At 47.7% G+C, this 18,091-nt stretch overlaps 1 protein-coding gene across 1 annotated transcript in view; it reads left to right on the forward strand.

The window, feature by feature from the left end:
* The first annotated feature begins 636 nt into the window (after nucleotides 1–636).
* Nucleotides 637–18,091, forward strand: part of Cdh13 (cadherin 13) — a 997,178-nt gene continuing 979,723 nt past the window's right edge. The window contains 1 exon segment of the mRNA XM_035442709.1: nucleotides 637–719. Coding sequence (XP_035298600.1) covers nucleotides 637–719 — 83 coding nt within the window.

Here is an 18,091-nt window from a genome sequence, read left to right on the forward strand (position 1 = left end):
TTCCTGCAAGCTAGAATTGATCTGTCCTCTTTGTGATTTGTGTGATGGCAGAAAAACACCAAACACCACTGTGGCAGAGCCACTTTGGGGAAGGAAAAGAAAAAAAAAAAAAGGACCATGGGGAGCAAAGGCAAAGAAATCTACCAGCAAGGCTTTAAGGACAGAGAGGGCTGGGGCTGCTGGGGTCATTTTATGTGATTTATTGGGAATAAAGTGGATCTTATTAACATTTTAATAAAGAGAATCTTTTTGCGCTGTGTAAGAAGTGGCTGCCAGTCCCGGGTGCAATTTCAGTTCTCAGGGAAAGTGGAATCAGCTGGCATTGCCCAGCCTGATTTGTGAGGCTGGGCCCCAGGAGTCAAAAAAAAAAAAAATCTAGTGTGCCGCCTCCTTGCTCTTAGGGGGCTCTCCCCACCCCGCCCTGCGAGGTGCTCGCCCCTATCTGCCATGCAAAACGAGGGAGCATTATGAAGGAATCCGTCTTGTAAAGCCATTGGTCCTGGTCATCAGCCGCTACCCAATGCTTTCGCGATGCTGCTGCTGATCTATTTGGGAAGTTGGCTGGCTGGCGAGGCAGAGCCTCTCCTCAAAGGCTGGCTCCCACGGAAAATATGCTCAGTGCAGCCGCGTGTGTGAATGCAAACGCCGCCAGGCGCTTCTTCTAGTCGGGCAAGATGCAGCTGAGAACTCCGCTCGCCCTGTGCGTTCTGCTGTCCCAGGTAGGGAACACAAGCTGTTGGCTGCATGCTCTGCACCAGCTTTCTGCATTTGGATCGCCCTGTTTGGCGATGGCCAAGAGCGATCAGAGGGTCGCGCGGCTCCTGGCGCGGCCGTGCAGACAGACCAGACTCGGCTCGCTCAGATGCGAGGTCACCCCCAGCTCCGATCTTAGAGGGGCCTGGCTCCCCATGCCGGCTAGTCTCGGTGTGTGTGTGTGTGTGTGTGTGTGTGTGTGTGTGTGTGTGTGTGTGTGTGTGTGTGTGTGTACACGCTCGTTCCGGAGAGGACAGAGCCTTTTTGCAAGCAGGGGCGACATCCTGGCTGACATCAAGTGAGGTAACTTTGGTTCGCCTCCTCCAGAATCTCGTGCATCGGATACACACTCCTTTCGAGGCGACTCCTGGGCATTGTGCTTGCCACTTAGCCCGGCGTCTTTGCCGGGGAAGAGCCTTTGCGTTCGGATCGTGAGCTGCTGGGCTGCCGGGCTGGGAGAGGCCAGAGCTGGCATCACTGACTTCCCGGGGCGCTCGTCCTCTCTTCGCTCAGACCCGCTGTGAGCTGCAAGGCGCCTCCCGCCAGCGGATCTCCGCAGCCCGGCTGCTGCTGTCTTTCAAGGCACAGGCGCCCGCCGCTCCGCATTGGGGTCCTCTGGCTCTCCAGCCCGGGGCTCGGAAGGGCCTGAGCGCGATCCCCTCTCCAGAGTGAAGACCCAGTACCCCAGCTCTTTGGGCCCCCATTGTCCAGCCAGCTCGAGCTCCTGCCAGAGCCCAGGCTACCGCCTCTGTTGTCTTCCCTGGGCGGGTGGCGCTGAGTGCAAGGAAAAAGTTCAAGCCTCCCCATCAGGCTGCAGCTGCCTGCTAACCCTCCAGATCGCTGCGGTTCCAGGGCAGGGCTGGCAGAGCAGGAGAGGCGTGCCTGGGGCTCTCCTCAGCCGGGCTGAAGCTGGGAGATCCCTGGAAGTTTGGGTATAGGAAAGCAATGCTTAAGGGACAGGCCAGAGGCATTGGAGGCTAAGGTGGCACGCCCAGCACTCCCCTGGGGACTGAAGCTCCAGAGAGCACACTGACTCGGTCCCTCCTTGTCCTTTTAGGCACCCTCTGGGACCCAGAGCTAGCAGCCTACAAGTGGGTGAGAACAGAAGTGGAGGGTCATGTGGAGAAGAGTGGAGGAGAAAGGGAATGCCCCAGGCATGGGTGTTGAGTTTCTGGCCAGGTTTCTTGGGTGCCAGAGGAAAAGACACATGTTTGAGCAGGGAGTGGGAAAGAAGAAAGGAAGTCGGGGTTCTACAGGCAACCTTCTAAGGGGAGATGGCTGCTGGAGAGGTGCTAGCACCCCAGAAATGCAATGATCATAGAAACGACTTAAGGGTGTGTGTGTGTGTGTGTGTGTGTGTGTGTGTGTGTGTGTGAGAGAGAGAGAGAGAGAGAGAGAGAGAGAGAGAGAGAGAGAGAGAGAGAGAGCCCTGCCAGGACCCTGAGTAAGAGTGAGATGCTAGCTGCGGGCCAGGGTTCCTCTCCTGTCCTGACTTCTGGCATATCTTCAGTGGACACACTGCCCTGGGGTCCACACAGTTGTTTCTCTTTTCCTACTGGGGATTTGCCTGCCAATTCTCTAGAGGTCCTGCTATGGATCCTATGCTTGCTTTTGAACCAGCTTTCCACATCTCCAGGGCTCTCACCATTCCTAAGATTGTATGTCTCCCAATTAGCAAGGTGGGGCAGAGTATACCTGGATGGAAAGATCCAGACAGATCCTTCCTGACATCTGCTGCTAGTGGAGCAACGATGGGCAAGTTCTTCACCCTATTTGAGTTTCCAGGTTCTCCACAGTCCAAGAATCCATTGCCATCAGCTCTGGAACTGCTGGGCTGCTGGCTGGACAAGGCTGCATGCAACAGGCAGCCTTAGGCTGGTGGCATGCGGGGCAAGGACCGTTGCCTTACCCAGGACTTTCATAATCCTGTCTCAGTATGTATTTCTCCCTCAGTGTGATTCCAGGGCTCATCCCAACTGATGCTTTCCTATGGGCAAAGCCGACTGGGAGAGCTTGGGAAAGCCTCCGGGGCTGGGGTGAAGGGCTTCAAACAGGACACCCCCTCAAAGCAACCAGTGTGTTTCCTCCTGCAAGGCAGGCTGGCACAGGTGGCTTTGAAAGCACACTCAGTTGCTTCTGAATTGGAAATAAGTGGCCAACCCCCAGGGGCTTATTTCTGTCTTTGATTGTTGTTCATAATCGGAGCGCAAATCTGCATTAGGATGGTAACTGATGTTCTCCTGACAGTAGCACCTGGAGGGGAAATAGTCTCTATGTCTACCTGTGCAAGGTGCAATGGAGTTCACCAGCAAGGGGCTTAAGTGCAGGGGGTTCTTTGTGCCGTCCAGAAAAGTGGGTGTGTATATGGGTGGTCTCGGAGCCTTTGAGTCAACAAGCCTAACCCAAAGTTTCCGGAGGCAGAAAGAAAACAGAAGAAAGGAGAAAGCAATGTGATAGAGCAAATTAGTCACTGCCCTGAGGAGCTAGGGCAAGCCTGTGTGTGTTTTTCCACACAGTCATACATACAGCAGGCACTGGGCCCAGCTTGGAAGCTATCAGCCCCTGGCTGCTCATTGGCAGACTTGTCACTTTCCAAATTTGGGAGGATTGGGGGTTGGGAGGGGGCTTCTAAACAATAATGGCTAGAAGACCTCTCTTCTCCCCTGGGGTGTTCAGGGAAAACCTGTCCCGGAAGTAGTGGCTGGAATTTGGCTATTGTCATGAATGTGCAACAAATGAACAGAGAAGCGTTAGTTAGAAATTCCACTGTGGATGGGATTGTCCACTCCCATGGGCAGCACTTCCACCCGGCCCAGCTTCTCACAATGCATGAGCAATCCCCCAAGAATTAATTTCTAGGGAGTGGCTCAGGTCTGGAAAACTGTCTCTCCAGAATGCCCCAAAGTATTCCATGGGACTCTGTGCTGTTGGTTTAAAGTGGAAAGTTGTTTCTGAGAGTGAGCTTCTCGCCTTTCAGGACTTGAAGGGAGTCTCCACATCTTCTCATGTGGCTGCCACTCTGCCTGCTCTGTTTTAATTAAGACCCTGGTTCTTGAGCAGCACCTTTCCAATGTGGGAGGGACCAGGAGTCTAAGGGGGCACCCCCTCCCCAGCCTGTGGCTTCCACTTGTGGCAGCCTGCACTATTTCAGAGGTTCCAGAGAAACATGGGAGTAGACAAAGTTTGATTTACAGTGGTGAAAGTTCACATATCTAAACATCATTATAAATATTTTTAGCAAATCCCAAAATAGTTTTTAATACAGTACTAGGCTGAATATGTGACCTGGATTTGTGTAATTCCACCGAGTTACTGGAAGCCTTCAAGGTTCTCTTAGCAGATCTGCCCTCTACTATCCTGCCTTCTTCCCTTTTCCTCTCTGAGCCCTCCCAAATAAAATCATTTCCTTCTGGAAGTTTCCCCCATGCGTTAGAGTGAAATCAGCCACCAAAAAATCATGCCCAAGCATGGTGCTGTCTTCAGGTGCTAGGACTTGGCTGTGGCCACCTGAAGTTAACTCTCTAGATGGAGGGAGAGCTCAAGTCTTGAAAATCTTACCTTTCCCTTCTGTCTAAAAGCACAGCTACTCAAGAGACCAGATAACTTCTATTTTGTGGAAGGCAAGGAAAAGACTAAGCTACGCTTTCGGTTCCTACCTGATGACAGGCATATTATCTTAACAGCCCGAAATCGTTCTGTGCTTGTGTGTGTGCACACATGCCCATCTTTGTGTGTTTTGATCTTGTTTTGTACCTGATGAAAATTTTTCTCCAGAAGGGGGCTCCATCCACAGCCTTACAAAATTCTGAGCCTGCAGCTGATATTCTGGAGAATTCCGCTGAAGCAAAGCAGGTCCATCAGAAGGAAACACTTTTTGTTCTGGATTTTCTACTGCACACTGTCTGTCCTGGATGGCAGGGTCTGTCATTTCCCATTGTCTTTTCATTCTTCTCTGCTCCTTTCTCCTTATTGCTGTGGCCTCTGTTCTATCTTTATTCTTCCACCCTGGGTCCCTAGAGGGTGAGTGCAGGGACAATTTTCAAAGGACTTTGTGGACAATGCATCATGGAACCAGGAGGAAGTCTGGACATTTCCTGGTGTTTTGATTTTAGTTGGACCTGGGTTTATTCTTTAGTCAGCAGAGGCAGGAACCATTCTGCCTGGGAAGGAAGATAATTTTTTCACCAAGACACACCTACCGGAAGAGTGAATTACCTGGTCACAGCTTGTGCTCCAGCACCTCTTGAAAAGGAGAGGGAGATAGATATTCATCTGTCATCCAATCACAATGATGAGTCGAGTAGAATCAAATCATGTAGCCAGAGGTTTGGGTCCTCCTTCCATTTAGCTGTCAGCGAGGTGTCCAGATGCCCTGGAGAATCTGGCCTCCTGAGGGATGCTGCCAGCACAATTCCCCATGGCCTGTCTCCTCTACCACCAAAGAGACAGGACAGTGGCTGTGTCCTGGGACTAAGGATGAGAGTTCTGGGTTAAGGCTAACATGGAGAAATGGCATCTCAGACTTGTTCCCACCTAGCCAGAGCCAGGGGGGATGTTGACTGAGGGTTAGCCAAGTGAACTTCATGTCACCTGTCTTTTAGATGGGATCTCTCCCAACTCTTCAACTCCAGATTCTGGGCAGGGATTCAGACTGGCAGCCGCTGGTCAGCTTAAACCCACAGAGGTAACTGGTGGCACCAATCTTTTAAAATTCATGGCATCAGTACACTTAAAAGACAATCCAGATTTCCTGCATTTCTTGAAAACACCAAGGCCCTGGCTATTTAAGGTCTCTTTCCATGCAGTGCTGGTTGGCGCCAGCTGAGTCACTACTGCCCCCTTCAGGCAGTACCTGTGCATACACTACACATTCACATAGGAGTGGTGACACACAGTTATGATGACAAAGAAAAGGAGGAGCGAGTGACTATTACATCCCTGTGATCAAATGCAGATGTGTGTTTTGGAACCAAGACAACCCCTCCTCCCCCCAGGACATTATTGTCAGTGCTGTTGGGGATGAACAATACCCAGGCCATTGCTCTGCTCACAGTAATGACAGGAGGACAAGCAGCACCCTGCAGCCCCGAGTTCCTGCGAAACATGCTATGTTAGAGATATGATATATGTGAACACTGGTATATTATTCCCTCAACACTAAGATGCAAAAGCAGCCAGGAGGCAGGAGCAGGAAGCTGAGAAATCACATTCTCAACTACAAACACAAGCAGCAAGCAAACTGGAAGTGGAGCAAGGCTATGAACTCAAAGCCCACCCACAGTGGCATGCTTCCTTCAGCAAGGCTGCATTCACTCCTCAGACGGTGCCACCTCTAGAAACCAAGTGTTCCAATACCTGAGCCAGTGGAGGACTTTTCTCATTCAAGTTTCCACATGGCTAGTGCTGCCCTGAAGCTGCCATCATGTCCTGTGTCTGCTTTGAACAGCTGATGATGCCCACGGTAGCCCTGTACAAAGTGTTAGTGCTGTGGCTGAGGTTCTCTGGCTCCATTAACACTACACTAACCTGTGTGTCTCATCCCACTGTAGTGGGCAGGCCTCTGGGGAATTTTGCCTGCCATAGCTAAAGATCCTCCCAAATGAGGGTAAATATAACTACACATTCTAGAAGTAAAGTGATTTTCCCCCCACTGCCAGCTGAAGTCAAGTTCTTGAAAATTAACATTAGCAATAGGCATGTTTCAGCATGTCACATCTAATTTCAAAGACACCAGCCAGTGTCACCGATCTGCTGCAGGGGCACAAAGACCCTGTGTCTCCCAGCTGAATACAAGCTGGACTGGGTGGAGGGCAGAAGCCCTGACACATGCCCAGGCAGGGTGGGAAATGAGCTCAGCCTCCTGCAGAGCCTGGAGGCTTGCAAAGGAATGCTGAGCCTTCATCAGACCTGCCTCCTGGTCCTTCAGGCTGCTGTTGCTTCTCTCCAAGGTGTCAGAGAATCATTTGTGCTACGTGATACAGGACAGAGATGGTAGCTGTGTACTCTGGAAGCATGTGTTTCTGGGAGACTCTTTCTGTCCCTCTGTAGAGAGTGTCTGAGCATTGCTGTAGAATCCATAGCTGTGATAGGCTGGGCAGGCTTACCCCTCAACTACCATGAACTGTGGGCATTTGGGGACATCTGACTCAGAGGTGACAAGTTATAGCCTGTGGGCTGGTTCCTGCCTGAAGCCTGTTTTTATAAATAGTTCATTTGGACTGAAGCCATACCTATTCGTTTATAGAATTGTTATGACTGCTTTGTGCTTTAACAACAGAGTTGAGATTGCCTGGACTCCAACGCCATCTGTCCCTTTACAAAAAAAAAAAAAAAAAAAAAAAAAATCAACCGGCCCTTGGTTTAACTCAAAATTAAAAGCAGGTACATAGGGATTTTTCAAAGGGGTGTGGTGAGGGTTGACAGCCATTGGGAATTCTCCATCCTCGGTCCCAGGATCAAAGTAAATTGACCTTAGGAGAGCTCACTTTGGACTAGTCCACCCCTAAATATCTAAGATATCTGTTCAGGCCCACTGTGCTCTACTGGTGTGTATAGGGTCCTGCTGCTAATATGGCAGATTCAGTTTCTGTTCTCTTGGGGCTCTGCTTGGCAGGGGGGATCAATATCAATTAATGAATAATTTAAAAGGGAGACAACCACTGCAAAGGAAGGCAACACGGTTGTGTGAGGCCATGCCACCACACATATTGTGCTTATCTGGGTTTTTTGTTTGTTTGTTTGTTTTTATTTTTCTCCTTTACTGAAATAACCATTTCATGATGGCACGTGCTGTTGTCATCTGATTCATCCAAGTCTGTATCTCTGTGGCTCTCAACAGTGCCTGACACAGAGTAGGAACTCAGCAAACAAGGAGGGATGAACAGATACATACTGGAAATAAGAAAGGCAACAGACCCAGAAAAAGGGCCTGGGGGGCTTCTCTGGCAGCCTTATGCTGGAGCTCAAAGCTTTGTGGGGACATAGCTTGACCGAGTCCCGGGAGAGGGTAGGAATGGTAGAGGCATTCTAGGAAGAAGGCACAGACTGGTTGGAGATTGTACAGAAGGGGACAGGCCAGCCTTAGGGGTGTGGCCAAGGCAAGCCCTTGGGCCTTTGTTGGTCACTTTAAGAGTGTCAGTGTTTGGCAGGGCGTTAGTGGCACATGCCTTTAATCCCAGCACTCAGAAGGCAGAGGCAGGTGGATCTCTGTGAGTTCGAAGCCAGCCTGGTCTCCAGAGCGAGTGCCAGGATAGGCTCCAAAGCTACACAGAGAAACCCTGTCTCAAAAAAACAAAAAAAAAAAAAAAAAAAAAAGAAAAGAAAAGAGTGTCAGTGTTTCCAAATGATAGGTAGCCATGAAGGTCACAAGGGGAGGATGTGGAGGGACATGTTCCGTGTTCAGAAGGTCACCCATCTTCAGTGCAGTAAATGTCTGGAGTGGGATATGGCTTCGAGAAGATATTATACCCTAAGCTTATGGAGGGGAGACATCTAGAGAGGTGACAGGACATGTGAGAAAAAGAGATGAGGGCATTTGTGGGGAGGACCTGTGGTGGCTGGATTAGAGATGTCAGACAAGGCCTGAGGGTAAGGGATCCTGCTTCAGTTCTAATGGGAACTTGCTGCTCAAAGAAGAGCACAGGTGCTTGGCATTAGCTGAGCACCTGTGTGTATGTCAGGGCGGGGGTGCTGGCCAAACCATGCAGTGCTTAGAGAGGCATCTGGACTCCATTATATGGATGTTCCCATATATATATATGCCTGACTTGGGGGTGGGCACCATGGGGGCCTAGATATGTCCTTGATTGGGGTGACCCAGGTGAAGCCTCTACGATTAACCAATCTCTGAGACTTTTCATGCAAAAGATATTTGAGAGGAGCCTTGCCAAGCCTTTTAATGGTTTTGTGAACATTCAATCAGCAGCACTAGAAATATTTCTAACATGAAGCAAATAATGATCTAGCACTTTCAGAGTCATTTGGCGAATGCTAACAAGCCTTTCTTCCAGAGTTTGGTGTGTTGTCAGTGGCTTCCACGCTCTGAGCACAGGAGAATATCCAACTGGGTGCCAGGCAATGGGGCTTTGCTAAACGCCGAACAACTGGCTCACTCTTTCTTTCTCTCTCTCTCTCTCCCCTCAAAGATCTAAACAATGTGGTTTGCACTATTTGACCATTTCTGTGGTGTAAATACTCCCACTGTGGGTGGTTTCCATCTACCGACCTGTAAGTTCCCTAAAACATTCACAATGGGTATCTGGAAAGTTATTATTAACTGACTCCCACACAATGTGAACTGGAAGCTATTTTAAGACCTTATTTCATTCACAGTGTAACTTCAACAGAGGAGACTTAGTGGGCTCATCTACAAAATGGATCAGCTTCTCACGAGAATCAAAATGACAAAAAGGAAAGATGGGTGTGGTGGCATGAAAGACCCTATCTCAGAAGCAGACAGACTTAAGTGAGGGAAGCCTGGTGGCACATGTCTGTAATCCCAGCATTCAGGAGGCAGAGGCAAGTAGATCTCTGTAAGTTCAAGGCCAGCCTGGCCTACAGAGTGAGGATCAGGCCATCCAGGACTGCCTAATTAGACTGTCTCTAAACAAATCAGAACCCCTAAGAATCCCAAGGTGGATGATACCTGAGGAAAAGCACCCGAGTTTGTCCTTCTACATGCATACACACACATACATGAACCTACACACACAGGCACTTACACATTCACCTTTACGCACATGCATACATACATACACACATGAATCTGGAAATGCAGGGAGGCCTGAGGAGGCATGAAGATATTTACAAGTGATTAAGGTCAAGAGCACTGGCAAGGAAATAGGTTCCCAGTCATCCCCACCCCAAGACACACACACACACACACACACACACACACACACACACACACGAGAGAGAGAGAGAGAGAGAGAGAGAGAGAGAGAGAGAGAGAGAGAGAGAGCGCTCCTTCATTCAGGACTCCACTGCTATGCCACGGGTCTCTGTGAAAGCCCTGGGTACATTCTCAGAGCAGCTTTCAGACAGGCTTTAATTGAGCCCTCATTGGTGATTAAGGCTATATAGCCCTTAAGGCTTTCTTGCTGTTCAAATATGCCCTGGTGCTCCCATCATGGATGGAGTTCTCCCAAGTAGCAATGGAGATACAGGCTTGGGTGCAGAGTGCTGATCTGGAAGGTGACCCAGGGGCTCAGAGTTGAATGATTAGAGACAGGGAGATGTAGCAGAAGGGATGGCACTGAATCAATGATGACTGTGGCACTGATCTAATACTGTTGTGGGACATAAGCTCATGGTTTCTGGAACCCCCACAGGAAAACTATGTAAAATTTCTGAATCATCCCCCTGAATGACAGGCAGCTAGAGACCACCTGTGCCCACCTTCTGCTGGTGTTCTTCCCCTGCTTCCATTCACTCCTCTGTATTTCTCTGTTGAAACTTTGCTGGTTTGGTAGAGCACACATGGTTTTGGAGATTCCTGAGCAGAGAAATGGAGAGGCATGCAAGTATTTGCCCTGGCATCAGTATGTGGTTAGCTATTCATTATTGTCAGAAGTTCCTGGAACCTCCCCAAATAGAGCCAATGATTGAAGAAAGGACTATGGTAATGGACATGAAAATATTTATTTGTTTATTTGTTTTTCTTGTTGTGAGTGTGTATGTGTGTCTACATGTGAGTGGGAGCATGTGCAGGGATGGGTGTGTATGCATTATTTGTATGAGTATGCATGTTTGCCTATGAAACATGTGTGTGCATGTAGATGCCTGAAGCTGACACAGATGCCTCCTTCGATAACTGCCCACTTTATTTACTGAGGGTCCGGAAGTCAGAGTTCACCAGTTCTGGTGCATCTAGATTGCAAGCTTGTCCTGGGGATCCCCTCTCTGCTTGTGAGTGAAGGAATTACAAGGGGCCACCATACCTGCTTGGTTTTATGTGAGTTCTGGGCATCCAAATCCTGGCCTTCAGATTGAGCTTTATCAACTGAACCATCTCCTCATATGATGGGCATTTTTTTGAGACTTCCGATTTGGGGTGAGCACACATGTCTAGATGCTCTCTTTCCCACTAGATGGTCACACTCCACTAAGGCCCCTTGTTACTACCTTAACCTTGTCTTTGATACAGAACGTATCAAAGACACTACTTTGATATAATTACCTAGTAAGAAAATTGGGGTGAGAGGAGTGGACAGTGGATGTCTGGAGGACAGTACATGGGAGTAAAGTAAAATATATGAAAGAAATGTCCCTCTTCAATTCAGTAAGTCATCCCTAGCAGGCATCTGCTAAGTGTGCAACATCCTTCAAGGCACCGGGAATGCAGAAGTGAGTAAGGTAGACCAGTTGCCCCCTGGTGAGCACTCACAGTGACACAAATGGGAAGGGGAACATATGCTGTCCATCACGTAGCAATGAGTATTATGAAGTATGACAAAGCCAACAAGTAATGGGCAGGGAGAGAGACTACAGCTACTGACTCTCTGTTGGCTGCTGGTAACAGATTACTATATCCCTATGTTTCCTTAACCCAGATCTGCCACTCCCTGGCCCCTGTGATCATGTGGTTTGCATTCAAGCAATGCTGTTTTTGTGAGTTTGGAGAGGACAGAAATGGTGCTTGGTGAAGGGGTGTTGAACAAATTGAGTTAGTTGCAGCCTCACATCCAGCTTTGGACTATGTGTTGGTTGGTTGAATTCATCTGGAGAGATTTCTCTTTGTTATTGTTGATTTAATTCATCTGGAATAATTCTAAATTGGTATTGTTGACATACAATGGAGTTGAATTTTACTCAGAGGTTGGGTTATAAAGTCAGGGTTTAAAGCAAACACAGAGTTGTCATTAACCTTGAAATCTTTGAAGTTGCCCATTAAAGTGCAGTATGCGTGGTTTTGTGTATGCAAGTCTGTGCTGTAATCAATATAGAAAAATGTATAATGCATGCAGCCATGTACAGCGCATAACAAAGAATACAGGCAAGATATAATTTCAGAACACTTAATTGCAGTAGTTACATTGTTCTTTTCCCTTCTGTCTCCTGTTTTTTTTTTTCCCCCCAGGGAAAAGAACTAGATTTGTGATAGTTAAATGTGTGTATGATGAGACTCCTTGCACTCATTTAAGCTGGGCTCCTAATCATATGTTCCTCACCTGGCTACAAAGTGGGAAGGGCAAACAGTATTTTCTCTTTTGTGTTCTACCTCATTTTTATCTCTTATCCCAGCCAGATGTGATGCTTCTGGGCAGGAGAGCTGCAAAAGCAAAAGTAACAATAACAAAAATGGTGGCTGTCTGTGTGATGCTGACTCTGAGTGAGGCTTCTTTGGATGTGCAGTTTTGGCTATGAGTGAGGTGACCTCCATGTGAGGTGTTAGCTATGAGTGACCCCCTCTCTGGAGCTTTGAATGTACAGCTCAACTAGTCACGTAACGAAGAATCTACTCTGATTCCATTGCCCACATGGGAAGGTCCTGGAGGCCCGATAAAGGTCACACAGCTTCAGGGTGGAGATTCAAACTTAGTTTCAAACAAAAGGCCATGTGCTATATGAGTCTATGCAATGGAAGGAACGGTCCTGAGTAGGCAAACCCACAGAAACAGAAAACAAATCAGTGGTTGCCTAGGGCTTGGGAAGGGCAAAATGAAAGGACTGTGAATGGACACGGGGTTTCTTTGGGGTGCTAAGAATGTTTAGAAATGGGATAGTAGTGGTGATCTGTACCCACCATCGTATGAGCATAACATCTAAACCCACAGAAATGTATATTTTGATGGGGTGCAATTCATATTATTTTAATTGTGTGTCAATAAAACTAAAGTGTGATTAGACAGAAAACCAAACAACTCTGGGTCAGGGCAGCCCAGGCTCAGGGCTCCGGGTACTTGGTGCCTGTACACAGGAACTTTCCTGCAGGCACTCACCATGAATGGTGTGGTGATTTGAAAGAAAATGGACCCCAAAGGGTGTGGCACTATTAGGAGGTGTGACCTTGTTGAGGTAAGTGTGGCCTTGTTGGAGGAAATGTTTCACTGTGAGGGCTGGCTTTGAGGTCTCTTTTGCTCAAGCTTCACTCAGTGTCACACTGAGTCCACTTCCTGTTGACTTCTGATCAAGATGTAGCCAGCACCATGTCTACCTGCACACTGCCATGCTCTTTTGCCATGATGGTAATGGACTGAACCTCTGAACTGTATGCCACCACCTCAGATGTTTTCCTTTGTAAGAGATGGTGTGGTCATAGTGTCTCTTCACAGCAATAGACACCCTAACTAAGACAAATGGTCCCATTGCATTTTACTTCTAGGAACTTAGTCACAGCACAGGTATTAGCTACCTGTAACAGGAATAATAAAAACCCAGTGACAGATAATGGGGTTCAAACTGAAGAGCAGAAAAGCAAAGCAGTCAGCCAGTAGCTCTTACCTCTACCTCAGACTGAAATGGGTGATCCTATCTCCACAAATCCTCAGAGTACAGTCCTTAGAGGCAATATGCTCTTCACCAAGCCTCAGACTTTATTTCTCTGAGTTCCTGTCTCTTCCTGTCTGCCTTATATTCCTCTCTCTGCCCAGCCATATCACTGCTGTCTCTAACTCCCTAGTGCTGGGGATAAAGGTGTATGATCCCAAGTGCTTGAGATCGCCTTTGTGTGAGCTGTTTCTCTTTTAGACTGGATCAACTTCGTGTAACTCACTGTGGCCTTGAACTAACAGAGATCTGTCTGCCTCTGTCTCCTCAGTCCTGGGATTAAAGGCATGTGCCACCACCACCTGGCCACTATGGCTAGCTAGTATGGCTGCTAGGATTAAAGGTGTGTATCATCACTGTCTGGCTCTATTGGCTCTGGTGGCTTTATTATATATATATATATATATATATATATATATATATATATATATATTATATATATCACAACAGTTAACCATTTCTCATTGCTGCGCCCAAATACCCAAGAAGATACTATGTAAGAAAGGGAAGGATTATTTTGACTCAGTTTCCAGATACAATCTGTTATGGAAAGGAAGGCATGGTGGCAGAAGCATGAGGTAGCTGGTCTCATTGCGTCCACAGTCAGGAAGCAGAGAGAGATGAATGCAGGGATTCAGTGTGCTTTCTCCCTTTTGCTTGGTCCTAGACCCCAGCACAGCCCATAAGACAGTGCCAGTCACATTCAGGGTGGGCCTGTCCTCTCCATTTGACCATCACAGGCAGACCCAACAGTGTGTTTCCATCTAGTTGACCTTGGAAATTAACTGTCACACTGTCCTATCCCCTTCGCTTTAGAGAGACAAGGGTATGAGAAACTTGGTGTGTGCAAGATGCAGTTCCAGGATCAAGAACTGGGTAGCCTGGGCTTACATAGCACTCATACTGGCAGTACAGATTTTTGTAGGCTGGATTCATCTAATTGCAGTCACCTGTGAGGTCTGGGGCTGCAGGTAACCATAGCCCATTTGGAACAAAGCCAGGGCTCCTTGCCTCTCTTTTGCTGATTTGTAACGTGCAGTAAGGATCTTCTTCATCTACCTGACTTTCCATTGTAAGGGGCTGGCAGGAAACCTTGAAACTGGAGGAGGAAGACATTCCTCACCCCAAGCAGCTCAGAAAGAGAGGGGTGGGGTGAAGGGCTCTAGCAGGCCCCACGCATGGCAAACACGGAGCTGGCAGGTCTTACCCTTTAACCTTCTCCCCCTTTGCTAAAACACCGTTAGATTACATTCATAAAGCTAGCCCCCAAGGTCTGTTCCCTGATTTGGCTACTGACTCATCCCTGAGACAAAGCACCAAGGTCCAACAATTAAAATTCATTATTTGGCTAGCATGTCCAATCAGGATTTACCAGTTCACCCTAGCACAGACTTCCCCTCTAAACACACACTCCTACAGAAATGTCCTCTCTAGCTTCTCTTGTTTGCTTGCTGCTGCCGCCTTTGTACCCGATACCCCTCAGGGGCAATGAATCTGCTTTGTGCTGAGAATTTGGTGTCTGGGTATGTTTTGTACCAATTCCAGGATGCCAACCTCCCTTACATAGGGGGCAGGATGAAGAGAAGGGAATGAACTTGGTTGGTATGCTAACTGGACTTATGCTCAAGCTGATAGCATCTTCTAGAAGGATTCAGGATTTACCCAAATCAGCATAAACTTTCAATGTTTCAGACAAAGACTCCTACAGACAGGATGGTGATGGGAAGGGACCTCCTGGGGGTCTTGTCCTGAGATTCAGGACTCACTGCTTTCCCACTTAAGGACACCACCTCCAACTATTTAGGGTCCTGCAGTTCCCAGGCCCCCACACTGTGGGGATGACTCACAAATGCCTAAGTTATTTGCGTTTTCTTCTGTGTTTAAGTACAGAGTGACTAAGTCATTAGCTATGCCCAGTGCAACCAGAAAGGGCAACTACGGGTTAGTCTTCCAGCCAGGCTCAGGTCAATGTGTGTGTTTGTGGCTTTGTGAAGGCAAAGCTTGGGGACTGTCTGTGCCTTCATAGGTCTGCAGCTCTGAGGAGCAGGTGTAGTTGGGTTGGTAGCTAACTACTGGGGTCATAAACTTCAGAGCCTGGAGGGCTTATGATCTAGTCTTCCAGTGTTAGGTGAGAGAGTGTTAGCTTTGCCTAGTTCCGTGTGTGTGTGTGTGTGTGTGTGTGTGTGTGTGTGTGTGTGTGTGTGTGTGTGTCTGTGTGTGTGTGTGTGCGCGCGTGTGTCTGTGTGTGTGTCTGTGTGTGTGTCTGTGTGTGTGTGTGCATGTCTTACCCACTGAGCCAACTCTTCAGTCTCTTCTCCTACTTTTTTATTTTACAAAAAAAGATTTATATGTACAGGTGTTTTGCCTGCAAGTATTTCTGTGTACCACATGCATGCCTTGTGCTAATGGAGACTGGAAGAGGGCATCAAATCTTTTGGAAGTAGAGTTACTGATGGTTGTTACCTGCTACAGGGGTGCTGAGAATCAAACCTGGGTCTGTTGAGCCATCTCTCCAGCTCTTTCTTCCTCTAGTTTTTAGACTTTCATCAGAATAACTAAAGCTATGTGAAGGTTTGATTCTGCTCTCATTGACCAGTTTTCTTGTTGTGCCACCTTGTAGCATGCTTTAAAAAGACACAGGATCCACAAGAGGGTTAATAAGGGTTGTAGAAAACATGGTTATATTGTGTGTTATTCTGGGAAACCTGTGAGTTTCCCAGAGAAGAAAGACAGGTAGAGGTTGACGGTTCTATAAATGGACATTTCTGATACTTTAGTGTGCATTTGAGCTTGTAAAGAGGTGCTCCCAAGGGCTGCATCCTCTTTCCAAACCCCTGGGTGTAAGGAAATCTCTCAGGATAGTCAGTCACAGCATGCACAGTGGCAAGCAAGATGCCAACATCTTAGATATGGGCCCCCAAAAGGTCTTTTCTGTGTCAGCACCATCAGAGGGCCTCCAAAATAGTCTCTGGTCTGAATTGAGTCACTGGGAGTGGGCCCAGCACTCTGTGTTTGTGGTGGTTTGAAAACTGGAAGAAACTTCTAGAATCTCTTTGGGTATTGTGAGCTCATCAGGAAGACTCCTTTGGGTGTCATTGTGAATGTCTGAAGATGCTCTTGACATCTGTTATGATTCCTTGCAATGTGAAGTGGGGTCACCAGGAGCAACTGCTCCTGGCAGCACTTGGCAATCAGTGTCTGGAGACTTGTAAGATGGGGGAGTAGGGTGTGGCTGGCAGGTAGCAAGCAGAAGCTGGAGATGCTGTTCAACACCCTACACTAATCAGGAACAGACCCTACAACCATAGATTGTAACCCAAATCATAGTCAGCCTAAGGTGGAGCTGCACTGGCCTAAAAGCACTGTTTCCACCCTGCCCAGCAAAGGCAGGGATGGTTTATTTCTCCCCAGCCCCGTTTTCACTAGCGGCCAGCATCTAAAGATGAGTCTGTGGAAAGACAGCTGGCAGGATATTACCATTTGCATTTAAGGTTTCAAAGGACAAGTGTGTTCTCTGTAACTCATTCATCTATGCAGAAACTAATAAGATACTATGATGACTCCAAAGAGTATTTGGGAAACAGGTCTGACAGAAGAATGCTAGGATAAGGTTTCAAAGTTACGTTGAAAGTGGTTAATGTGCAACATGATACTATCTTCAGGGTTTCTGGACCATAGGCTAAAAAGTATTTGTATCTTTAATTGACAAATTTGACCAGTTGACCTCAAAAAGCCTGACATTTGATCAGAGCAAATCAGAGAAGGGCTGAGACACAAGGCCTCTGCAGAGACTTTGTGCTCAAGCCATGTTCAGGGGGTCTTATTTTCAAGCTTGGGGTAATCTTTCTGACATTTCCAAGACATACGGAAGGCAGCTGACAGGGTCTAGGCGGTAGAAAGAGAAGGAGGAAGTTGCAGGAGGTCAAAAGAGCATAGAGAAATACCCTTGCTTCCCCATCTTGGATGAAGTCTGAACAATTCTGGGTGCTTCTGTTTGGCACTATGAGGTGTTTCTTATCACTATTCCATCTCCAGATGCTGCAGACAGGAATTAGGGGTAGCAGTTACAGGTGTGGTTGGAGGGAGATGAAAACAGTAAGAAGTCAAGTCCACAGTGGGAGAAATAGAACCTAGCCAGAGAAGGGAGAGGGGGTGGAGTTTCGAGCTTGAGGGAAAAAGAAGTCCAGGTAGAAACACTCATAACATGCTCAGGAGGCAATGCCGACAGCTCTGAGAGCCGGTCAATGCAAATGCAGGGTGAAGAAATTGGATCTGTACAACGGGGTGATAGCTATTAATAGTTTTGCTGTTATTTTAGCCACAAGCCCTTCTGATTGCTGCAGGAAGTGCCTGGCAGGACACCATGGCCATTAAGAGTTCTGGACCGTGGGGAGAAGGCAGAATTACAGTTTGACTGCCAGTCCTACCACTGTGGGCCTGAAATGCCATGGGCAAGTGACTCATACTGTCTGTGCCTCTACTTGGGAGCCTATAAAATGAGGACAATGACCCCCATCTGGTATCACTGCTAGGGGTACTCTACTGTACCTTGTAAACATCTGGTCTGAGAAAACAGCAAGACCCAGAAAAATCGAAGTTGACTGTTTCTAGAGTTGATAGGGTGAACAGACAGCATGGGTTTGCAACATATGTGGCATTATCAGTTTTAGTTGGAGCTTTTCCCCAAAGCAAGTTGTGAGGGGAGGATTTGAGTTCAGTAGAGTCATGTGGGAAGGTACCCAAGGGAAAGGGAGGAAGTAGGCAAGGGGAACAAAGGGAAAGAGTAACCGGAGGGTGCTGTTTTCAGCCAGTTACTAGTGGGTTTCTGGGGTTTAACTATTCTGGGGACCTT

Source organism: Cricetulus griseus, chromosome 3, assembly GCF_003668045.3.
Source record: "Cricetulus griseus strain 17A/GY chromosome 3, alternate assembly CriGri-PICRH-1.0, whole genome shotgun sequence".
In the NCBI taxonomy this organism is placed as follows: Eukaryota; Metazoa; Chordata; class Mammalia; order Rodentia; family Cricetidae; genus Cricetulus; species Cricetulus griseus.